At 39.4% G+C, this 26,214-nt stretch overlaps 1 protein-coding gene across 1 annotated transcript; it reads left to right on the top strand.

Moving 5' to 3' along the window:
* The first annotated feature begins 224 nt into the window (after positions 1–224).
* On the top strand, positions 225–25,429 carry LOC133995107 (endophilin-B2-like). Its single transcript, XM_062434403.1, has 11 exons — positions 225–324; positions 3,765–3,906; positions 5,569–5,697; positions 7,935–8,068; positions 8,228–8,320; positions 11,698–11,760; positions 17,749–17,772; positions 17,943–18,032; positions 19,338–19,438; positions 22,203–22,440; positions 25,232–25,429. Exons 1-11 carry the CDS (start codon positions 241–243, stop codon positions 25,337–25,339), a joined length of 1,206 nt encoding a protein of 401 aa, XP_062290387.1. The 5' UTR covers positions 225–240; the 3' UTR covers positions 25,340–25,429.
* Positions 25,430–26,214: the final 785 nt, after the last annotated feature.

Consider the following 26,214-nt stretch of genomic DNA (forward strand, 5'->3'; position numbering starts at 1 on the left):
TGTGTGTGTGTGTGTGTGTGTGTGTGTAATCAGAGGTCACAGTGGAGATACAGTACATGCTGCAGGCTGTCAGAGGAAGCCTGCAGTCCGGTGCTGTGGTCGCTTTAACGGCAGGGCGGAGGGCAGATTTCCGATCGTGCGTGAAGAGGATTACGGGCTTCAGTCCTGCGTCTGCTGCTACATCATCTCAGCTGATCGGAGGATTCCCTCTGCAGGGAAACAAACAAGCCTACAGCCTGTATGCTCAGCTCAGAGCACGCCATGGATTTCAACGTGAAAAAACTGGCATCTGATGCGGGTCTCTTCTTCACCCGGGCAGTGCAGGTAACACATACATTAATAATCTGTTTTCCCACCCCCCCCTAACACATCTCTGCAGCAGGTCGAGGAGCCTCCACTATTATCCTGATGGCTTCACCGTCATGCTTCAACTCAATCCTGCATGGATGTAACGTGTCTGCAGGCCATGGAACTCGATCTAATAAGCACATTGTGTTGATCGAAGTTATATCAGTGGATATAAAGGCAGATATTTTGCCGCGTATTCTGAGGAACACGATGAGCGCTGTAAGCCGATAAAGGTTTGTCAAAGCCTGGATCCATTATTGATGGCTGTGGGGAGTGTGTCATCCGTGTGGCAGCAACACACTCCTTGATCACTGCAAGTCAGCAACAAGAAGGCCTTATTAACACAACTGATTGATCGTATAATATAACATCTGTTTTTCACGCCTCATTTTTACCTCCAGCTCTGATAGCCGCCTATGTGGCACCAGACTCCCTTGAGAAAACGGTCAATTTAACGAATTCTTGCGTGACGCGAACTGCGCATAAGTTGTAGCACAAGACTGACTTGCTGTCATTAAGGAGAGGGATCAAGTTGAGAATTCGGCATACGTATAACACACGAATAAGTAATCATTTCAGCGAAGTAGTGATTTTTTGTAATATTAGTCTGCACTTTTTTTATACATATGCATGAACGCTGTGAAGTAGCAGATTTTACAAGGAGATTACTATATGTGAATATTGAATGAATGTGCTATTTTATAAGTTGTAACTCATTTGATCAGAGCTGAAACAGGATTGTTATAGCCTAGTGATATATAATAAAATATAAATGAAATGACTAATGACAGTTATGCAAGAGAGGTGTGCTCACTCAGTGGGGAAATGCTTGCACTCAGATGGCCGTTAAGGGAGCTTGTTGATTTGAATGCAATAGAAGATATGCTGAGTTTCTGTGCTTGCACCAGTGTTCGCCAGCTAGTGTTTCAGCTGCTTCATTGCACTTGATTCATGAATGCAACAAGTTCAGTTCAGATTTTTTTGGAGAGGCTGTCAAAAAGCATTAACAAAGGAAACCAGTGACTGCAGAGGAAGTAGTCTGAGGGACCAAAGCAACAGATAACAACTCTGTTCTAAATAATTTCTGGAATTAACCTTGACACTGTTATACTGTATAGTTGCCTTTTTTTTAAACCACTTCCATATATCTCTAGAATGACCCAGGGCAGGATGAACCTGCTCAGGGGGGCCAAACATTAGCCGTGGGCCTCTATTGACCCTCCAGTTCCTCCCATTTTCCTTGCATTGTTCATATATCCTGTCGCCTCTAAAGAGCAATTTATCTGCAAGTGAAAATCTTGTTTTCTTAGACCTCCGCTGCTTTTATTCTCACCTCACTGCAGTGATGTCGAGGTGTGCTTCAGGACATGTCAGTGCACTGGGACATCACTGCTGTGTGTGTGTGTGTGTGTGTGGTAACAGGTGCAGCTGAACACACTCCTGACACGCCCGTTAGAAGCAGCGCTGGGTGTAGACTTTGACAGAGAGCCGCTCTGCAATGCAGTGTGCCTCAGGGCCCTTATTTCAGTTGATGTTGTATTTAAGTGCACATTACCAAACTCATTTAACTCTTCTTCATCCACACATTCCCAGTAAGTGAAATCAAATGGACCACTTGTGATTTTCAGCCCCTTCATGATGAATTTGGACATAAGGTTTTTAAGAATGTATTATGCTGGTGGACTCCTGACTGCTGGCCTTACTGACTATAGGTGGGACATATATCATATTTTAAGAGCTGAATTGTTTTAAAGTCTTTTTTTCCCCTATTTTATTGTATTTGTTTTGATGTTTTACATTTTTATTTTTTCTACTTTTTATTTTACATTATTTTACTATTATCTTTCTATAGTTTTTTCCTTAGTCTTAGTCCAGCTATTTATTAAACTTCATCTTTTATTTTGTCTGTTTAATATATTTTAACCAAGTTTTTACTCTTACTCTTACTTTAATTATTGTATTTATTTACTTATCTTTTTACTTATTTTATTTAAATTCTCTAAAGATTTTTATCATTTTTATGCTCTTGCGTGCATTGGTCTCAATTTGTGTCTTTTAATTTGTTCTTTTTTAGAATGACCACAATAACTGAAAAGAGCACAGTCTATTATATTCCATGTAACTGTTCAGAGCAACAGTCTGTGAAAGTTTACATCGTGCATCCTATGGGTAGAACAGTGGTGCTAAAAGGTTAATCAAGTTACCACAAACTAATTATGGGGTCCCTTGAGGCCCCTGTGCTGGGGCCTTGCACAGACAGCGCCTGTCTCCTTCAGAATAGTTTATTTAAGAAACTGAGAAGATGTGACATTTTCACTCCATCTCATCCACATAGCTGTTATCAGTCAGCTGCTGTTATATGACAGAGATGATGAATTCCTCAGTCATCCGTCCTGCTCTAAAGTCCAGCTGGCTGCTGCCTCCTGTCAGTCAGACCTGGCTGAAGAAAAATGGAAAAATCTCAAACGGCTCAGCCTGATACCGCAGATGGTGTTTTTTTTTTTTGGCTTCAGACTTTGCAGACAGCAGAAGTGGCTGTTCTCATAATTTATTACACAGTTCAGATGCTTTAGTTAATTGCTACTGGCATAAAATAAGTAGATGTAAGAAATGAAATGGACTGTGGTTACTGCTGTGGGTTTGGGTACATGAGGATTACACAATATATATATATATATATATAGTCTAACATTGTACTGTTAAAGACCACAAATGTCTACATGTTCCCCAAATGTCCCTTTAACCCTCCTGTTGTCCTCGAGTCAAGGAAGGAAGGGAGGAAGAAGGAACGAAGGAAAGGAGGAAGGAAGGGAGAAAGGAAAAAAGAGAAGGAGGGAGGGAGGACAGACGGAAGGAAGGAAGGGAGGGAGGAAATAAGGACAGAGGAAAGGAGGAAAGAAGGAAGGAAGGTAGGACGGAGGGAGGGAGGAAAAAAGGAAAGAGGAAGGAAGGAAAGAAGGACAGAGGAAAGAAGGAAGGTAGGAAGGAAGGAAAGAAGGACAGAGGAAGGAAGGAAGTAAAGGAGGGAGGAAGGAAGGGAGGAAAGGAAAGAAGGAAGGGAGGAAGGAAAGGAAGGAATGAAGGACGGAGGAAAGAAGGAAGGAAGGAAGGTAGGAGGGATGGAGGAAGAAGGAAGGAAAGGAGGAAGCAAAGGATGAAGAAGGAAGGAAGGGAGGAAGGAAGGGAGGGAGGAAGGAAGGAAGGAAGGAAGGGAGGACAGAAGGAACAGTCAAAACAGACGGGGTCAATTTGACCCGGGAGGACGACAGGAGGGTTAAGTGACTGCATGTCTACATATACTGTACACAGCTCAAATAGTCATTTATTCACTTATTTAAATAACGTGTAGCCTGCTCTGATATTTTGTTCTCCGTGATCGTAGTCATGTGACTCAGGGTTCTGACTCTGCCTCCTAGTTCACCGAGGAGAAGCTGGGCCAGGCCGAGAAGACCGAGCTGGATCCTCACTTAGAGAACCTGATCACTCGGGCCGACTGCACCAAGAACTGGACCGAAAAGATCTTAAGACAAACAGAGGTGCTGCTGCAGCCCAACCCAAGTAAGTCCTTCTCAGTGACCGACCCACAGTCATTCCTCTGTATGGAATCCCAACGGCAGTAAATGACAGTATTGCTTTCTGATGAGTTAGTAGAATAATTGAATAAGGAAGAAGATGATACATTGTCATTTGATTCAATAAGTGCAACATAAGTTCACATTCAAGAATCATGCTCCATTACATAATACGTCATATGTATCACGTTTTAAATTTAGCCTAAGCCACTTTCAGTTTTCTTTTATTTATATTCTTTTTTTTAAGATTTTTTATTTTTATACATTTTAAAAGAGAAAAACAAAATAAAACACACACACACACACACACACAGGTGATAAACCGGCTCGATGAACCTTTTTACATTTGTAAAGTAGCTGAGTCTTTACAAACCAGTCACACATGACAAATCACACACGAGGACCAAGAATCTACAGTTTACGGTGTGCTCTTTAACTTTATATTTCTCATAGTCTCATATAAGCAAGAAGCGACAAAATAAAAATATAAACACAAGAAAACTCAACAAACAAACAAAATCATCAGCAAGCATATATATCAAAATCCCAGTAGACAGTTCATAATAAGGCATTCCATATTGGAAGGCAAAAAAATAATATTTGTCACTTCTGGGATTCCATACATTTGTTTTAAACACATAGGAGGCTAACATCTTTGTTCATTTTTAAAGTCAAGTATGTATACCTTTTCTTAGAAGCTGCTTCTATTGTTGTAGACGATTTAAATCAGTCTGTGAGTTTTGGAACATCATTTCACATATTCAGCATTTATCATTTTGCCGACTATGCGCACATTGACCTGAGACTTGACCTGCAGCCTTTACAATGACATTTAGTGAATCTCGTATTCCCACATGTATTTTTTAATAAACTTCTGGTTATGATATATGTAACTGTTAATTTGTGTATGTTTGAACCCTGCATGCTCCAGTTGACCACACAGGTAAGTCTTTACCTCATTTTACAACAAGATAAATAGATGATTGTTTTGTATCACATGTTGAAACTGAAACACAAATGATTCCATGCAGACAGGTGTTGAATTACTAATGAATGACTGGGCAGAAAGACACCTGCCAGCACTCGTTTGATTGGATGGTCATTTTAGAGCCGTTTTATAAGTGTCAGCATGTAATGACTACTGAGGAAGAAGCTACTGATATGGACGCAGGTCATCAATATCTTAAAGCTTCATTAGAGCAGATGTGGTTGGTTATTACAATAAAGACAACGAGGGCTCGGAGATCATTTTTAATGCTGCTAAATTTTATTATCATTATTTTATATTATTTGAAAGATGGCAGCAATTTGATGGATTCCACCTGCATTTACTATAGTGTGTCTACATTTTGCCTGAGTGCTGGATAATATGAACATATTTCTATATACAGTGCTTACTGCACTCTTAGTCCTCATAAATATTACAAAATAAATTATTAACAGCAAAATGTGATAACTTTGGGAAAATTGCATCAACTCAAATATTGTCAATATCTAAAAAAATAAAAATAAAAAAAAGCTTTATTTGGTGTTCATACAAAAGTTCTTCTAGTGGCTGTTTTGAAATCATTGACTGAGTATTCTTAAACTCACAATCAATCAGGCAGAAACCGGGTTCTCATTGGTATCTTTATCACCTGTTCTCCAGGCGCTCGAATAGAGGAGTTCATCTATGACAAGCTGGAGAAGAGGCTTCCGTCCAAGGTGACCAACGCAGAGCTGCTGGGCCAGTACATGCTGGAAGCTGCCAATGAATTTGGTCCGGGGACGCCATACGGTCAGTGGAGCCGTCGCCGATACTGATATCGTTGCAGCTGATGACACTTAGAGCACGTTGTCTTGCTGCCGCTATGCTTTGTACCACAGTACGGGACTGGGGATGCAATTCTGAACAGCTCTCTAACTGCTGTCAATAATAGTTAAAAAGTCAAAGAACTGACCTGTGCAACATATTTCAGAGTGCCATATGTCCTGAAGGCGTAACCCAGCTTATGACAGATAACTGATGATCCTGCATTTTTTTATGAGTGCGACCATCATCTGATCATTTATCGTTATGCATCAGAAGAACCTCGGGGCGATAAATAAATGAGGCAGTGGGCCGCATTCCTTTAGATGTAATTATGGCTGAGCCTCCGCAGTGAAGACACACACACACACACACACACACACACACACACACACACACACACACACACAGAGCCCAGAGCACATTTATACATTATCTGCTATTCAGTTTAGCGATAACAAATCAATCACATCAGTTTATTACATAACATTTGCTGTGCTTCTTTAATAATCTCCAGAGGATGATCCCCCTCACCTCTCTAAAATGTAGCCTCGTAAATAAGAAATATGCAAATCTAATGAAATGTACCGAGCATATTCATGCCCCCGCTCTTTTTTTTTTTCCTCAAATGTTTTTATTTTTGTTTAGTCATCATCTCATGATACCAGACATCAGAGATCTCTGGGATTTCTAAATGCTGTGGTAGTTGTTTGAACGGCTGTGAGAACCACGGCTGATAAACCAGCTGTCCCCCAGTTCTCCTCCATAATGAATGCCGTGTCACCGCTGCAGTATGGAAGGCCGCCCTGAAGTCTTTGGGTTGGTTCTGCAATGCAGGGTTTAAAAACTGTCAATTGCTTCCATTTTTTTTGCTTTTATTACTAGACAGTCAGTGGCATAGAGGCCACCAGGAAAGAGGTATGACTGGAATAAATGTCCCTTGCCAGACTCGAAAGAAGGACGTTGCGGGTATGAATAGGGCTGGGTATTGGTACTTCATACCTTTAAGGCAGGGGTGTCACACTCTTTTTCGTTCAAGGGCCACATAAAGCCAAATTTGATCTCATATGGGCCTGACCAATAAAAATATGGAAGGGAGGAAGGAAGGACGGATGGAAGGAAACAAGGATGGAAAGAAGGGAAAAGTGATAGGAAGGAAGGAAAGACAAAAGGAAGAAAGGAAGGAAGGAAGGAAGGAAAGGAGGGAGGAAAGGAAGGAAGGACAGAGGAAAGAAGGAAGGGAGGAAAGTAGGGGGAGGGAGGGAGGAAGGGAAGAAGGACAGAAGAAAGAAGGAAGGGAGCAAGGTAGGGGGGAGGAAAGAAAGAGAAGGAGGGAGGGAGGAAGGAAGGAAGGAAGGAAGGAAGGAAGGAAGGAAGGAAGGAAGGAAGGAAGGAAGGAAAGAAGGGAAAGGGGAAAGGACGAAAGGAAAAGAAGACAGGAAGGAAAGATGGAAGGAGGGAAGGGAAGGAATGACAGAAAGAAAGAAGGAGGGATGGAAAGACGAAAAGAAGAAAGGGAGGAAGGAAGGAATGAAAATGGATTAGGAAGGAAGGGAAAGGGGAAAGGAAGAAAGGAAAAGAAGACAGGGAAGGAAGGAAGGAAGGAAACAAAGAAGGAAGGAAGTAAGAAAGGTAGGAAGGAAGGACAGATGACAGGAGGGTAGGAAGGAAAAGAAGACAGGAAGGAAAGTGGGCCGGATTGGACGCCTTGGCGGGCCGGTTCTGGCCCGCGGGCCGCATGTTTGACATCCCTGCTTTAAGGTATCGACTGGAATAAATCGATACCAAGTAGTATTGAAACGTCTCCCGTCAAACGATACTTGCGATCGATTCTTTTTGCATTCAGAGCTAGAAAATATAACTATCTGTATGGACTTGCTCAGCCAATCAGTGCAAGCGTTTTTCAATATGACATGTGATTGGACCACTGCCACAGCAGCTACAACCCATCTGTGGTGCTGAAGTCACAATCTGATGCTTTTATTCACATGATGGGTATCGAATGAAGTACTCAGTTGGTATCAGTATCACTTTAAGGGTCACTGGATTGGTACTGGTATCGTCATTTTTTAAACGATACCCAACCCTAGGTATGTAGCATGTGCTGAAACCACTTGGTGATGGGGCGCTCTGTTTCCATCAAGTTTTAACAATGAAAGCTGGGAGATTGTTAAAATGTATATCACATTGTGTGTAATTCCAGTATGACTGTGTGTGTATTTCAGGTAGTACCATGATCACAGTAGGAGAATACCAAAAGAGACTGGGAGGAGCCGAGCGTGAGTTCCTCCAAACTTCGGCCGCAACGTTCCTCACTCCTCTACGTAACTTCCTGGAGGGAGACTGGAGGACTATATCTGTAAGTCTGCAAGTTTTTTAGTGCTTATTAAGTTCATATTAACACATGGTGCCTTGTGCACAGTGTGTCATTGTGCAGCTAGCTTGGATACAAACCAAGTGTCGGAGAGTTCATTTCCTGCAGCGGTTTTCCTGATCGGATCCATCTTATCCTCCGTAGAAAGAGAGACGACTTCTGGAGAATCGACGGCTGGATCTCGACATCTGCAAAGCGCGCGTGAAAAAAGCCAAGCAGGCAGAAGCCAAAGCAGCCGTGAGTTTTGTCTTCGCCGTTGGTCGGCCTCACTTTACGGCAGCACAGGCAACGTTACTTATGCTGATTAGCCAATAGGTGTCACTATAACGTTCACAGTTACTGTTACGCCCTCTAAAGTTGACTTGGTGAACTTGTTAGCAAAAGGGTTAGGGTTAGGGTTACCCATTTATATACCTATCACACACAGAGCAACATTAGGCTTCATTTGGACTCATGTCTATGGCCACCTGTCAAATGTAATGTTAGTCTCCACCAACTCCTGAGGGAAATATCTGGCTCTTTAGTTCCTGAATGTTCCACTCTTACATTCTCACATTCTCAGTACAGCTCAGTAGAGTTGGTGATAACTGAGTTGAATGATAATTCACTTCCATTTGATGGCAGTTGAAACAATTGTTAACATTATACCATTGATTTAAAAACAGCAGCTTTAACTGCTTTAATAAAATGTGCTTGTCCCACCATTGCAAGTATGTTTCTGTTGATTGAAATGAATGGAAATGATCTCATCTTGCATCTTGCAGTTTGCATGTTGTCCTCTTTTAGTCCTCTCTTGGTTTTATGACACAAATACTGAAAGGTGAATCTGAGCTGAATTTAAACACGTATCCAGCAGCTGTTCTCTAACTCCCCACACCAAACATGAGATAAAGTTAAAAAAAGAATACATCACTGACCTCCTGATGGAGCCCATGCAGTTTGAATACACGGCTACAACAGGTCTGTGAATGACACAATCAATGTGAGGCTGCACTTCATGCTCAGCATTTAACACTAACTTCCACTTTAACATGGTGGAGCAGCCATAATAATGCATAACAGCCTGAAGCTAAAGACCAGCAGCACCACAGTCGCAGCTGTGGAGTCATTTAAGTTCCTCAGCACCACCATCTCCATAGATCTTGAATGGGACACTAACATAAACTGTATAAGCAAGAAGGAGCTCAACCTGCTGCAGGTCTACACATTGAGTCCATCCTCACATCATTCATCAATGTTTGGTACAGTGCAGCCACCAAACAGTACGTTGGCTAATAAACAGATTCTGATTCAGTTAATAACTATATCTATCTATCTATCTATCTATCTATCTATCTATCTATCTATCTATCTATCTATCTATCTATCTATCTATCTATCTATCTATCTATCTATCTATCTATCTATCTATCTATCTATCTATCTATCTATCTATCTATCTATCTACTAACTAGCTGGCTAACTAACTAGCTGGCTAACTAACTAACTAGCTGCTTAACATACAGTAGTGGAGCATACAGTAGTTAAAGAGCCAAATATTTCCAGATATTTAACAATAACTCAGGTGTCTAGACACAAAACTCTGATGGGATGATAATGTTGCTGAAGGCAATAATCCAGGTATGGCAGTGGCTGAATATAACAATTTAATTTATGTTTTTCTGCCCCCTAGTGGCCACAATTTGGTTAATACAGTTTTAGAGTTGACAAAATCTCAAATGCTATAAAGCAAGTAATATCACAAGTGTTTAGATGGATTAGCGAGAAGCATACAGTTTATATTTAGCATAGCAAACACACATTTAGCTATGTTTATGTCAGTTTAAGAACTTTAGAAGAACTTGTCCAGTCATTTTGTTCCTTGTGTATTGCACCGAGTGGGTTTGCTTCTTCGGATAGCATGGCTGCATTGACTGTATTAACTCTTTCAAAGCTTTTTTCAGCTGTCCTGCTGGCTGCCATGTATCATTACTGACTGTGCCTGTCGCCTGTATCTCAAACTCACCAAGATAACCTTTGTAAAAAGCCTTTAAAGTGCTGACTATGAGACACTTTGACGGAAGCCGTCGCACATTGACACCAGAACGGCAGTGTTTCATTGGTGCACATGGTTACTAAAATAGAGAGAATAGACAAGTCCTTTTTTCATTGTGGTTACATGCTACATTAAAGGGGACATATTATGCTTTTTTCTGGTGAATGTTAAACGTGGTCAAAGTTCCGAAAAACCTGGGGTTAACATATGTAAAAATGCTCCCTGTAAGTCAAAAGCCAGGGCTCCAACATGCCTGTGAAGTTTTTTCTACGTTGCCGACGAACTGACTTCCAATTATCAGGCATGTGCATAATGTGCCGTCTGTTCCGTCGCCCTGGTTGTTGAGATCGTACCAAGGTTTCTCCACTCGCGTATTTCGGAACGGATTCTGGCTCAAACGCGTACAGTTGTATTTGAGACATTTTGATTAAAGAACGAGAAGAAGTAGTGAAATCCTACTTACTGTATTGTGTTTCATGGGTCCTTGATAAAGCCTCTGAAAGCAGAACAGTTTGGGCTCATTCGGAGGGAAGCCTTAAAGAGACAGGAGCTAAAGGACAGAGGGCTGAACTGTGAGGGTTTGCATGAAGAACCGATATAAGATAAATAAGGAGTTTTCTGGTCTGTAAATCATTCAAATATATTTCAGTAGAGCCCCAGAATATAAATATAGACCTGAAAATGTGCATAACATGTCCTCTTTAAGAACGGCAGTTAAAAGTATTAGTATCACCTAAGTTGACACATTTATTGGTGAAGATGACAAAATCTGCAAAGCAACGCAAATATCAATCAGGTTTCTTCAGGTGAGACCTGCTGTAGATACAGTAGAGGAACAGCAGGGGGCAACCTCACACCAGGATGGTGACTGGACTTACAGTACAGATCCTGTTGTGGTTCAAATTAAAAGTGTTGAGGAGTTTTTCAGAAGATAGAAATCGAGGACACGGCTGGTCATCATCTAGATGTCTTTTTCTCTTTTCGAGGCTCATGTCTCATCAGTTTAATTGTCTAAACAACTCACACTAATTGTTACTGATGGTTATTATTCATGGCAGTACATGTATTAACAGTCAATAAATTATCCTAAATCAAACCTGCACTATCCAGCAGACCTTGAGCCAAGAAAACCTTACCTACTTCATAATTATTGGTAGAGATAGCACAACAAAGACGGAGCAGATCCATCTACACGAGAAGGAAAACCGACTCCACCTGTTTGTTGCTTTTAAAAGCCATCAATGAATAATTCACAGTGACGATGTACAGTACTGCCTGGACACCAGCTTGGCTCCTACAGAGTTAACACACCTCTGAGCAATTTGTACAAGAGGCCGATAAAGGTCATTAAATTGAATTATCCTTTGAATACTTCCAACTTCTCAACTAATTTGACATCACACCACACTCCAACCCATATCTACACTATCTTGCTGCTAAATGGTCTGCACTTGTGTTGCTTTGTGCTGCTTTGCTTTTTGCTAACTACTTGTGTTTTTTTTTTTACTGCTCAATGATTGTAAATGCATGACTGTGCCAATGTTTGTCCCCCCCCACCCCTCCCCGCTCTCGTTCGTAGGCTGCACCTGATTTTCAGGAGACAAGGCCTCGAAATTATGTTCTTTCTGCCAGTGCATCAGCGGTAAGAGTCCCGAGCAAAACAAATGGCACACTCTTCAGGGCACACACAGGGTCCTATATCACTGAACAGTGGTAATATGTTAATAGGTATACAGCTCTATCTGCTGTCCAGCATTAGCACTGACACCGATTACCAACTGAATGTTAAAGTATAAGTCAGATGATGTTCTTAATTGTCTTTATTGTCCAAAGAAATGTAATGAAAAGACCAAAACCAATAATGAGTGAATCCTAATAACCGGTACTGTGATATATATCGTATTCCTCTGAGCTCCGCTGTAGCTCAAAAACACACGAGTAAACAACAATGACGTGAAGTGAAGTTTATTTTCACTTTCAATCCTACGCACAAAAAGAAATACTCATTACAAGAATATCAAAAAATGCAATGAGTAATGTCTTTTTTTTTAGAATTGCAGTGAAAGCAGCTGTTGTAGGATATGACTACTAATAAGACAATGAAAGAAAAACATGTTAATGGTAAAGACCGCACATTTTTGGTTTCGGTCTGGATTCATAACCTTAAGTCAACTATAAATAAGAAGAATTTCAAAAACGTGTTAGTCACTTCCACAATTCCGTTTCCTCTAGGCTCAATGATGAAACAGTCAACACATTTCTGACACTGAAGTGTTGCAATAACAGATTTTTTTATTGTTGGAAAAAAGGCCTGAAGGCCTGCTTTACAGAAATAATGATGTTTCATGCATACAATGTAACCACCGGAGTTCAAATTCAGGCAGTGATTTGAGTTTAACCCTCTTGTTGTCTTCCTGTCGTCCATGCAACTTTTGTCCTCCGGGGTTAAAATTGACCTGGTCTGGTTTGATTGTTAATAAAGCACGAGGTATAAATGATCACCCAGTTCTGTGAGTTCTTAGACCTTTTTAAGCAACTTCATTCCAATTTATTACCACAGGTTTAAAACATATGATTGGAGATTATGGTCCAAAGGCCTCATTTAAAGAAACAATGCCTAATTCATTTTTAAAAATTCATTATTTCACAGTACATGGAGTGGGGGGCCGACAGGAAATAGGGAGAAAGAGAGGGAAATGACCTGCAGCAAAGGTCCCCCTTCTTGGAAGCAAAAGCAGGGACACTTCCATTATGTGGCATGTGTGGTAACTACTCAGCTACCAAGTCGCTCCCCAATTCCTAATTCTTGAATTAACATACCAATACGCAGAAATAGCATGGTTGACGGGAAGACAACAGGAATTTGTAACACTTGAATAAATTGGGCATGCAGCGTGCAACGTCAATGTGAAACTTGTGACCAGAGCATGTTTTAGCATGTTTCATTTTTCTTATTGTTGTTGGAATAATCCCTTGAATGTCTTTAAGTGACACCATGGAGAAACCATTAACAGTTACGGTTATGTAGCTGCGGTCAAGTAAAAAATGTATATGCATTAGTCACCGAGCATCAACAGAGCTGTTCCTGTGTCAGTAGCAGCGGCATATGACCAACAAATCAGTGGCTTAGAGTGGGTGTAAGAGTAAATGGAAACATGTGTTGATACTGTTAATGTTGCAGTGACTAACCTCTTCAGTTTAACAGATCATCGTCTTGATAGCATTAAAAAATGAAATGAGGTAGATTTGTGAGCTTTTAGTTCTATTTCGGACTAAATCGCAGGTGCTGTTTAAATCACAGCTTCCGTTGTTGGTTTCAGAGATTAGGGGACGTTTTAAACCTGCAAAGAGCCACAACCGCCTCAACAGAAACCTCTTCTCAGAGAGTGACATTCTAGACAGCAAATCAGTGTTTTCTGTGTCGCTGTTACGTTATCCTCACAGTTCGTGGTTTTCGTAAGTTCAGGTAACGTCGGCCCTTCTCTATGTCGAACGGAGCTTTGTAGAGTACGAGCTTGTTGACTTGTGATTTCAGTTGATGTTTCTTTGTGTTGGCTGTGTGACTGAAACCAGCTGCAGAGCGGCTGGGAGAGCTGGGATGTGGAGACGGAGCCCAGTGTGTCAGAGCAGAGGAAGGTTGTAAAATGGTCCAATAAGAACAGAAACTAGTTTTTGTGCTGTTTTAGATTAGTGCAGGGATGTCAAACATGCGGCCCCGCGGGCCACAACCGGCCCGCCAAGGCGTCCGATCCGGCCCACTTTCCTTCCTGTCTTCTTTTCCTTCCTACCCTCCTGTCATCTGTCCTTCCTTCCTACTTTCTTACTTCCTTCCTTCTTTGTTTCCTTCCTTCCTTCCTTCCCTGTCTTCTTTTCCTTTCTTCCTTTCCCCTTCCCCTTCCTTCCTAATCAATTTTCCTTCCTTCCTTCCTCCCTTTCTTCTTTTCGTCTTTCCATCCCTCCTTCTTTCTTTCTGTCATTCCTTCCCTTCCCTCCTTCCTGTCTTCTTTTCCTTTCTTCCTTTCCCCTTTCCCCTTTCCCTTCTTTCTTTCCTTCCTTCCTTCCTTCCTTCCTTCCTTTTGTCTTTCCTTCCTTCCTTTCTTCCTTTTGTCTTTCCTTCCCTCCTTTCTTTCCTTCCTATCACTTTTCCCTTCTTTCCATCCTTGTTTCCTTCCATCCGTCCTTCCTTCCCCCCTTCCTCCCTTCCATATTTTTATTGGTCAGGCCCTTATGAGATCAAATTTGCCTTTATGTGCCCCTTGAACGAGAAAGAGTTTGACAGCCCTGGATTAGTGGATTACATGGTGGTAGGAACATAACAGGTGTGGTGTTTTAGTCAGTCTCCAGTGAATTAGTGTGTGTGTGTTTTCTGTTTCTGAACCTCTTGTCCCACCTGATAAAAACGAATATGGAGGCACATGAGGGACAAAGTTTACTGCAAACAATGCCACGAAATGTTCATCATAAAGGGAAATAAGAGCAAATAAAAGCTTTACTAAAATATCCTTTTTATATTAACAGACATTCCAACTAATCTCTCAGAATTCAGGGGATGTTAGGGGTGTAGCCTTGTTTAGTGTGTTTTTAAACCTGTGACCATGTTGTATTTCCTTGTAAATTCTTGAATGTTTGTGTACTTGACTCAACCCACTATCCCACTTCATTTTTATTATGTGACCTTTTATAACACCCATACACTTTCTTGAGAAATGCCACAAGCCAAAAACATGCAGTAAGGTCAAGATAAAAAAAGAGGAAGAAAGCATAAAAAAGGCAAGAAAATGTCACGTCCATGAAATGTTCATCATAAAAGGACATGAGTAATGAGACCAGATAAATAGCCTTTTTATGATTATTATTTTGAGTCATACACATCTGACCTTTTTTATAAGACCCATGCTGTTTCTTGAAAAATTACAAAAAAAAAAAAAATGCAAGTGTAAGGGCAAGATAAAAGAGGGGAAAGCATAAAAGGAAAAAAAATGCAAAATAAGGCTGAATGATTTTATTTAGACAAACCTTTGACTTAATATTCCTCTATTTCAAGTCTGTTTTAGGGGAAAGAAAAAGGTCAAATGCAGTTCAGAGCAGTGGTAAACAACATCTGTCAGACACCAACACGTCACTGAAGAATTTAAAGTTTGTTCAGACAGTGTTACTTTATTTCTTTCAAATAATGGATTTCTATTTATACTAACTCAGTGAACTTGTGATCTCAAACATCACAGTCATGGCACTTAATCTGACGCTAACATGAAGCTCAGTTAATGTGCTGTGCTGTGTGTATTAGCAGGGCTGTTTTTTTTTACCTGTGCTGCATTTCATTGTTCAATAAAACCCTGCTTATGCTTATATTTCATGTAAGCATTTATGTATTTATTGAGGTTTATTTAGCAGGGACAGTACACATCTATCAACGTATTAGTTCACAATGTGAATGTGAGTTAACCAAGAGGCTAGTTTACATCTGTAGTCATCTCAGGTCAACAACTTAAGCCAAGCACAATAAAAAAAAGAAGAAGAATTAAAAATACACAGTAATAATAAATACAGAGGAATATGAAAAACCCTCCAGGGGGCTTGCAGAGTGGCATTCTCCAGGCAGCAAAATTATAAACACATAGTTCCATCTTTTAAAGAATGAATGCAAGTATACATTACATCATCACTGCAAGACTGAGAACACAGACTTAAGTAGGACAGTGCTGGTTAGTTAAAAGAAGTGATTTCAAGGCTCTTATAAACTGCTGTGGGGTTAGGGGTTAGGGTCACAAAATGTGAGGGTCATACATCCCATATATGTTGGACCCTCTGTATAAAATACTAACCTGAGACAGTGAAGGATGGACATAAGGGAGGTCTCAGAAAACAAGAGCTATGAGTGGAATGAGTGTGAAAGTGATGATTAAATAAAAACAAGTCCTGAACAAAGAGGGAAGGATCCTTTTTTAAAAGAACTGTGGACAGATGAACCAATCAGGAGTTGGTTCACTTGATAAACACTGAGGCAACCAACTGAAGAAACAGGCTGAGAGGAAGGTTTCCATGGACACAGCTTATTATTTGCATGTTTTTGCAGACAGTAGATGGGCTGAAGCTTGGTCTGATGACTACTCGCCCAGACTATGTTGCAATAGTTAATATACTGTACAGATAAATCATTGAATACTGTAACATCTTGGCTACCTAAGTGTTGATCAAGTACTGGGTTTTTCCCAATATACCGACAGTCTTGGTAATTGTATATGTACGGGGAGAGTGTTCCAATAGTGTGAGAGAAATGGGCGAGAATACTACATGATTTAATCACGTCATCATGGAACGTTACACTTTAGTAAATGTTACAGCCGGCCAATTTCCATTTTTTGAGTGTAGGATTTTAAAAACAAGGCAGGCATCACTGTATAGTCAGTAACATGAGATGCGGACCATCATCAAGAGAAGAGTTTAAGACTCTTAACCAGGATACTGTGCATGTATGAGACGCGATGTCCCGAGTGGATACGCAGCCTCCAGATCTGGCCTGTGCTGTTATTTTTTGATATAGTCCAAGTCTTCTCTTTAAAGCCAAATATTTGCTTAACATTTCTGCTTTTAATCCATTTTGAGAGAATATATTAGAGGATTATGGCAAAAATGTCTAAGTGGTGTAACCATAAAAACTTTGTACCAAATAATTCAACTTGCTTAAAAACAGTAAATTCTCAATAAAACACCATATCAACTAGTTTGGCATGATCTTACATTATAACTTTTTATATTAAATAAAGGTAATGGAATACAATTGTTCTAAATATTACATTTCATCTGGGTAACCATGGAGATCAGGAAACATTTACATTTTTTAAATGAAGTCATTATTAGTATAAGTCCACTTAAATACACTGTAGGTGATAAAATATGTAATATTTATCGTTCTTTTGTGGTTACACCATTTGACATTAACAAACCTGATGCTGCTTTTAAAACTAGTTTAAACTGATTTTTGTATTGCTCATCTTGCCAACCCTTATTTGTCACTGATCCATATACAGTTGGCTATATAATATAATAATATAATGTGCATAACCAAAATACATATGGAATCATAAAACATAATGAGGACATCCAAGTGAACGTCTGTGAATGATGAGATTATTGTCTCTGTCCATTATAACCATTAAAACCAACCAGTCAATACTCACCCTGCTACACAAAAAATAAATACATTTGAAATATTTCCATTTTTTATATATTCTGGATCACTTTAGAATATAAATATTTCAAGCTCAAAGAATGTCATTTTATGGTGTTTTGATTGCTTTCAAAGGTCAAGAATAGGTCAAATGGGGTCAAATCTGACCCATAGAGTATGTTAGGGTTAATAAAATACAAATAATTATATCAAATCTGAAACTGAAACTCTTATTAAAGCTGCTAATTTCCAGGTAGACGCTGTCACGGTAACAAAGAGTCTAGACAAAACCCCGATTTCTGGGAATGTAGGAAACCTTTTCGCCACCCTTCCTTGCCATGACCTCATAGTTTTAGTTAACTATCTTAATGTCCAAAGATGATTTATGTCATCATAATGTAATATGCGACATATACTTCCTGACTGCTTTCTTTCCTGTTTTCATGCTGCATTTCTCAGCTGCTGAGTGAGGAGGTGGACAAAGTGAGTTACCGTCAAAGGTCGACTGTGTGTGTGTGTGTGTGTGTGTGTGTGTGTGTGTGTGTGTGTATAATCTGTTTAATCTGTATAATCTGTATCAGACTGTGTTGTGTCTAAATGTTAACACAGCCTCCTGTCTGAATTCTTTCTGTCACATCTGTTCCCGCCTACAGGCAGAGCATGAGCTTCGTGTTGCTCAGACAGAGTTTGACAGACAAGCTGAAGTCACCAGACTGCTGTTAGAAGGAATCAGCAGTACACATGTGAGTCTGTGATGTCAGTCATATAACTTCCTCCTATGATCCTGTTAGTCACAATCACCAGACCATGTCTTTCGTGCTAGCTAAGGAGAGGAAGTTAACAACATGAGTCATTTCTTTGTGTTTTTGTTGTTTATGAACACATTGTTAAAGATGGAACCAGTGGTTTCCAACCTTTTAGTCTGTGTGTAGTCAGGCTCACATCTCAGATGTCTATGAGTTGTTAACAGCTCCACCAAATACTGATTTATCCCTCTAAACTTCTCACATGGTTTCATTTCAATAAATGTTCAAATGATCCAATATTTCAGCAACAATCAAAGATTAGAGAAAAAGTCCAAAAACTGAAAACACATTTGTGTTTCAGAACTTTTTCTTCTTTCCTCTCCCATTAATCATCTCACCACCCCTCACATTTATCTGCTGACCCTTTGGAGGGGCCCCACCCCTAGTTTGGGAACCACTGGACTAAACTAGCTAACTGTATATAAAGTAGTGTAAACTAGCTCCACCTCCAGCAGCTACAACAGTAACATGCTGCTCTAACACTGATGCTTCACTATTAATAATCTAATGATGTCATAATAATAATATATCAGTCAGAGGACCAAACCACTACTTTACTGTAATACTGCATACTACATCACTCATAATACTGCAGTACTTTTACTGTAATACTGCATACTACATCACTCATAATACTGCACTACTTTTACTGTAATACTGCATACTACATCACTCATAATACTGCAGTACTTTTACTGTAATACTGCATACTACATCACTCATAATACTGCAGTACTTTTACTGTAATACTGCATACTACATCACTCATAATACTGCAGTACTTTTACTGTAATACTGCATACTACATCACTCATAATACTGCAGTACTTTTACTGTAATACTGCATACTACATCACTCATAATACTGTAGTACTTTTACTGTAATACTGCATACTACATCACTCATAATACTGCAGTACTTTTACTGTAATACTGCATACTACATCACTCATAATACTGCAGTACTTTTACTGTAATACTACATACTACATCACTCATAATACTGCAGTACTTTTACTGTAATACTGCATACTACATCACTCATAATACTGCAGTACTTTTACTGTAATACTGCATACTACATCACTAATAATACTGTAGTACTTTTACTCTAGTAGTATTTTTACTTTGCTGTATTGGTACTTTTAACTGAGGTTATTTGGCTGCTGTATTAAAACAATCTGTCATTGTATGTACTGCTGACTCTCTTCACTGAGCTAATCTTTTCTTTTCTCCCCTCAGCTGAACCACCTGCGCTGTTTACAGGATTTCGCTGAGGCTCAGGCCACCTACTATGCCCAGTGTCATCACTACATGCAGGATCTTCAGAGGGAGCTCAGCAGGTGAGTGTGTCCAGCTGTTCCTTTTATATTCATATAGTATACAGACCAGGTGTAAGGGCAATGAGACTGTCACTAAAGTCCTCTTCAGACAGGATTCATATTAACCCTTATATACTGTTCAGGGTCTAATTTGACCCATTTTTACTAGAGCCCGACCTATATATGGGTCAGCTGATATCGGCCTATCACAGATATATCCCTACGGGCTTATATGTAGTCTGATATGCACTTTTAAAAAAAAGTTATACTGGCAACATTTTATGTATGTATGATCATTTTTCTTAATTCAAGTTTAATATATGTATATGCACGTTAATTGGTTGTGTTTTATTATTTATAAAGAATTATAATTACAATTAAATTATTAAATTCCTGGTGAAATGTACTGATGTAATGCACTGATGTCATTTTATACAATAAGGTTTGTAGTTAAACTGTAACATGTCACATATCTCTGTTATATATTTTTGTCACAAGTGTTTGATAACGACATTGCACAAAAAAAGTGTTTTTCACGTACGTATTCTAAAACGATCAGCCGATATATATCGACATCAGAATTTCTTTACTCCCTAATAACGGTATCGGCATCGGCCCCAAAAATCCAGAATCAATCAGGCTTTAAAACAAACTTAAAAACTTTTATTTCAGCCAGACATTTGACTACTTATCCAAATAAGACCCAGAATATACAACATTAGGATTTGACATCACCCTTTCTAAAAAAATGTTTCTGTGCAGCTGATACATATTTTTGGTTGAGTTTTTGACTCGCGTATATTAAAAAAACGAAAGAATAAACTCTCTCTGTTCTCTGAAAGCTTCATCAAGGATTAATCGGATAAATGACGGGAGCTTGTTTTGTCCTATATGAAACCTTGTTACCTTCTTCACCGACAGGCTTAGTGTTATTGGTGACGGTTTATAACATTATAATAACAGTAGAAGTGATGTATGTAACTAATGAATGACTCATGATGATTTTATGCATGAATGAATGTTGTTTACCAAATGAGCACATGATTACTATAACTAACTATAACAAACTAAAACACCTGATAAAAGTAGCGAAACATGACATAAAGAATACAAATATACAGAAAAGGCATTTTTTTAAAATGTGTTTAAAAAAAAAAAAAAAATTATTTCAAAGCTGTGTTTGCTACCCACTCCTCAGCTGAAAGCCACAAAGGCAGTGTTTTCTTTATGAATCAGTCTGGCTTGTGAGTTTTGGATGAGTTAGAGGCAGGTGCGAGATTTTTTTTAATTCATACCAGACAGTGAACTAAACAACTAAAGGCATGAATAACACTTTCCAGATTTTTGGGAGAGAGAAATGATTTGTCTTGAGGTGTTTCTGAGATGATGAAAAACAAAGAAATCAACACAGATGTGTTCCTGAGGGTGTCTGCATGCTTGTGGTTTTATTAGATCAACAATCCTTTACTGGGGAGTGCTGCTCAGAACAATGACGCACTTTTAATTCATCGATGGTCATTTCCCCCAAATATTTGTATTAATGTTTATTTCAGTTATGTAGAACGTTTCCTGCCCCCTGTAAGTGGACTTCACTGGTTTTAAAAGTACATTTCAGTGAAATGATTAACATATGATACATTATATGAAACCAACTGCAGAGATGACAAAAAGTAATAGAACTGGTTGATGAGTCCTAATTAGTTTAATCATTTCAAGTTCAAATCAAACAACTGACGAATTAATAATGGAAAATTAATGAAGCCGAAAGAACAAAGCATCAATTAATTAATCCATTCGATACTTAAAGTAGGAGTGAATTTATATATTAAAAAACGTCCATGAAGAGATGGACGTTAGCCGTCTCTGTTACTATATAAACATCATGATGAACCCCTGGGGGGGAAACTGTTGAGGATTGAGGATGATCAGGTACAGAGCACACAGCACACTATAGACTAGGAATATCCAAACTATTCCATAAAGGTTCTGCAAGTGGCTGCAAGTTTTCATTCCAACCAATTAGGAACACACCAGACTTGACTCATCGAATCAGCTGATCTCAGTCTTCAGACAGTTAATGGATCGTATCGTATCGTGTGCTTTTCATTCGTCGGAACGAAAACCCGCAGACAGACGGTCATTTATGGAATAGCGTTGTCATGCCTGCTATAAAAAACAAATCCAAACTTTAGGAGGTAGTAGCCTAGTAACCATTACCGTGGTGTCTATTCAATTGTAAACTTACACGTAACTATGTAAAAGGATCTCACGGTTTAGATGTTTGTGCTAAGAAACTTGTCCAGTTAAAGCAGTTATATGTTGATGACTTTGTTAAAATGGGAAGCGAAGGCCTAAGTTACAAGCCTGTGTTCTATGAAATCATTTATACTCTCGTACATCTCCATTAAGTCCTCAATTTCAATCACATTCTGATCGGAGCAGGTAGAGCTAAAGATTGAGAGATTTGCCTACAGGGAGATGATGGTGAGCTGCCCTAGTGATCTCTGTTGGCTTGGTACTATAGGACGGTTTCTATAGGATGAATTCCACTTGTACGGTATTATTAGTAGTCTAAATGATGCTGTTATTCTGGTTAAAATGCAAGAAACGATGGAAATTGATGATCTTTAATCAGCTATGTTACTCTTAGACTCTTACTCTCTGACTTTGGAGGTCGGTGAATCTGTTGTCAAGTGAATGTCAGTACCAGGATCATTCTAACAGGAGCAATGAGCCAATATTAACAACTCAGATCCTTTCATTTGTCTTCCTAAACCCCACACAGATGTGCTAATACAGTCGGTGGCCCCAACCCGTCTGCTGTCTGCCCTGATCCTGTTTCCTCCATGATGTCAGGACCATCATCTCCTGGCGCCACGGTCCCTTCCTCTTCTTCCAGCCAAAGGCCCAGCACTCTGGCTATGGGGCAGATGCAGCTGCCAGTCACAGGCACCAGAAAAGCAAAGGTCTTGTATGACTACGACGCCCACGACGCTAGCGAGCTCTCCCTCTTGGCTGATGAGGTACAGTAATTCTTTTAAATGCATTGTTGTTGAGAAGAGACATACAGCAGACTTCCCCAGGATGTTCTGACTCATAGGTATGCATGGCTACAGAGGATTGGAGCCCTTCCCATCATTGGGCTTACAATTTCACTTTTACAAGTCTGTCATTAAACGATATTCACATGCCCATATGTATATTGAAAGAATGGCTTCTGACCCTTGTTGGGTAAAATAAACATACAAAAAATGAAAGCAGTTCCACAAATCAACTACATTACATATCTTTAACTTCTGAATGTCCCTTACCTACTACTAACAACTTCTTTTTTTCATTTGCAGTCAAAACACCTTCTTTTAGTAGAACAAAATGATGCGTAGCTAATGAGGACGTAGGTCTCGGTCCACCCAAAATGGAAAAATGGACTCTTGATGTTATGCTTTTTCTCTTAATCAGCTGTCCAAAATATATACTGCTGAAGATCAAGCTCCAGGATGGGTCTCGATTAACTTACAGAACCTTTTCCCATTCAAGCTTACATACTGTATCAGGGGCAGAAATCTCATTTAACAACCCAATGGAGAGTATTACACCAGGTCACAGCGTTAATGCCTTTTTTCACTAAAAAGTCATCACTTCGGTTTCATAAGTTTGGCAATAACAAAAAACAAACTTGTGTGGTATAGGAAATATTTCAAAGCAACTGGTTTTATAATCTTATGAGATCATCTCACCCACTCACAGTGCTGATTCAGTGTGTTGATCAGAAGGATTTCAGACACTAGTTGCTGTGATGTTTCAGTATTTACTGACCAAACTGACCTGACGGGCAGCAACAAATGATTAGCTTTAATTGAGCTTTGGCAACGACACACAGTCTGAGCACAGATCTGAAGAATGGAAGAGTCACTAACTTTGGTGTTTTTCCACTGGATAGAACAGAGGATGATGCTTTGTTTGTTTAATCGAAACTCATAGCCTAACCCGAACCCAGTCTGAGTTCATATACCGGTCCGGTTCATTTAAGCAAATGAATGAATAGCTACTGGTGTATTCAAACAAACCAGTCTTTAACCCTTACTGTATAAGGTATTCGGGTCTGTGGGACCCATTTTCAGTTTTTAGCTTAAGAAAAATGATACAAATAATAATTTTTTCAAACTAAGATTCATTGGCCTTGGCTCATTTTCTGTGAGGAACATGAATCAGAAATTTTTTTCTGTTTACCCCCCCCCCCCCGTCACATTTATATTACATACAGGGTCTTCGGCTCGTTTTCCCTTCCTCCTCTCTGGGCCTATGTGTGTGTGTGTGTGTGTGTGTGTGTGTGTGTGTGTGTGTGTGTGTGTGTGTGTGTGTGTGTGTGTGTGTGTGTGTGTGTGTGTGTGTGTGTGTGTGTTCGTGTGTGTGTGTGTTCGTGTGTGTGTGTGTTCGTGTGTGAGAGAGAGAGCGAAGGAGCACAAGGTTGCAAAATTGGAGTACCCAACACTATCTGCACCCACATTCCCACACATTTCACCCTCTGTCTTACGGGAACCAATCTTGGGGACCTGACAATATGAATAGCTGTGTCAGCGTGGTTCCATACCGCAACTGATCAAGATGGCAAAGCCATTCTCTGTTCAGACTGCCTTACAATTGATTTTGGAAGAGAAAGAAGGTTTAGATGGCGATGCAGAGGATGAAGTTTCAGAGTGTGAGGATCACATCTCTGAAAATTCAGAGTCTGACACTGAGTTGGAAGAGGAGGATGAGCATCAGCCAGCTCAGAAGCTTTTCATTATTCTAGATTGGGGCCGGCAACAAAAAGAAGCGCTGTGAAGTGTGTGGACCCAAGATGGACAGAAAAAACACATTATACATGCACCCAGTGCAAGAAGTACATTTGCAATGCACACACAGTGAAACTCTGCACCTTTTGTCTGGTATAATATGAAAATGGCTATGTTCAATGGGGCTAATCTGTTGTTCAGACAGATGTTTGGTTAAATTTTTCATAAAATTCAAATAAAACACTAGTTTTGGAAAAACTTCCTTCATTTGTACATGTAATTGTTGATTATTTTCTAGTTATGCCTGCTTTATGATGCATTTTCTTATTTTGTTGCATTAAAAAAAACAAGTGACATTTCTATTCATAAATGTGATTTAACAAAGGTAAAGGGAACACATTTAACATATGTGTTGTTTATATAACTTGCAATTGGGATGAAGTAAAGATCTGCTGAGTATTTTAACAAAAAAAGGTTTGATTATGTTGAATTAAAAGCCCCAAAATGTAATGGGTCCACCAGACCCAGCAGGACTCCCTATGTAAATACCATATAAGGGTTAATAAAAAAGTGTTTCCCCCCCCCGCATGCCCCAAAATAAACTGTGACTTATACACCAGTTTTTACGTCAGGTGGTTTCAAGGATCTATATGGGGAAATAACTAATGAGGTATGGAAGGAAAATTAGGTTAATGGTAATCTGTTTAAAAGGGGTACAATGCTCACACTGTGACCGTTCCAGTTCACTCAATTTCCTGTCATGTGTAAAAAAAAAAAAGTGCAATTTGTCCTGGTCTGACTGTACCTTTGAAATTATTATTCAAACACTGATTAGATCAAGTGGAGGCAGATAAAGAAAAAGAGGAGAATGTAGCAGTTTTTAAAAAAGGATGATATAAATGTCATCATATAATGTGTAGTATCCAGCAGTTGCTGTTAGTAGGTTTTTTTAATAGTTTCATTTTGTTAAAAAAAATAAATTTAAAAAAATTGCCCAATTTGTATTAAAATGTCCTTTGTTGTTTTTGCTTTTTCTCAGCTCATTAGTGTATACACCATACCAGGTATGGACCCTGATTGGCTGGTTGGAGAACGAGGGAACGAAAAAGGCAAAGTCCCTGTCACCTACCTTGAACTGCTCAGCTAATGGACCAGACAACAGGACACACACACATGCACGCACGCACACACACACCCACACACACACACACACACACACACACACACACACACACACACACACACACACACACACACACACACACACACAATTACTGTATTTTGATCCGTGGCTATCTGAAACACTTATGCAAACTTGTCTGTTGGAAACTGGGAATATTCCAATGGGAATAAGTTATTGGGAGGAAATTGACTCAAATCCTTATGACCGTGTGAGCAACAGATTGTTTGATGTAGCCACATGGGTCATTACAGACTTTTTTTTTCTTTTTCCAGTAATGTGTATCCTGAGTGTGATGAGCCCAATGTATGAGCCCTTTTAAAGCTAAACTTCCTCATTTTGTTAACAGTGCTGTTTGGATATTGTTGTGAAAAGTGAAACTTAAAGTAAAGATTTATTTGATTCTTGTCATGTGTTTTTACCACTGAGACATTCAACAAACAAGACCTCATGTAATCCATTAAAGAATAATTCCAATTAATGACATCTGTAGTCTTATTTGTGTAGTATCTTCTGTATCGCTTATGATAGCCTCGTACTCACCAAATTGTTGGCGATCTGGGAACATGTGGTTCCAATAATAGAAACATGAGCAGTCAGACAAATAGATGTTAACAGGCCAACAGTAAAACGGTTCCTCGAAGTCTGGTTGGAACAAACTAGTTGGACTAGAACAAATACAGTGTAGTAATTTTAAATATTTATTTTTAGTGACATTTAACATACAGTATTTCCTGGTCAGCGCATTGAGGTGTTGAGTGTACATGGCTAGTTCAGACCTGGCTGTAATAGAAAAAACAGAATTAAATTGTATGGGGTTTTTTTTACACAGAAAACATTTG

This window comes from Scomber scombrus, chromosome 15 (assembly GCF_963691925.1).
Source record: "Scomber scombrus chromosome 15, fScoSco1.1, whole genome shotgun sequence".
NCBI classification, from domain to species: domain Eukaryota; kingdom Metazoa; phylum Chordata; class Actinopteri; order Scombriformes; family Scombridae; genus Scomber; species Scomber scombrus.

Coding starts and splice junctions, on each gene's coding strand:
- LOC133995107 (XM_062434403.1), top strand. CDS start 241: ATGCTCAGCTCAGAGCACGCCATGGATTTCAACGTGAAAAAACTGGCA. Junction 19,439..22,202: donor CTTCAGAGGGAGCTCAGCAG/GTGAGTGTGTCC, acceptor AACCCCACACAG/ATGTGCTAATACAGTCGGTG. Junction 22,441..25,231: donor TCTCCCTCTTGGCTGATGAG/GTACAGTAATTC, acceptor GCTTTTTCTCAG/CTCATTAGTGTATACACCAT.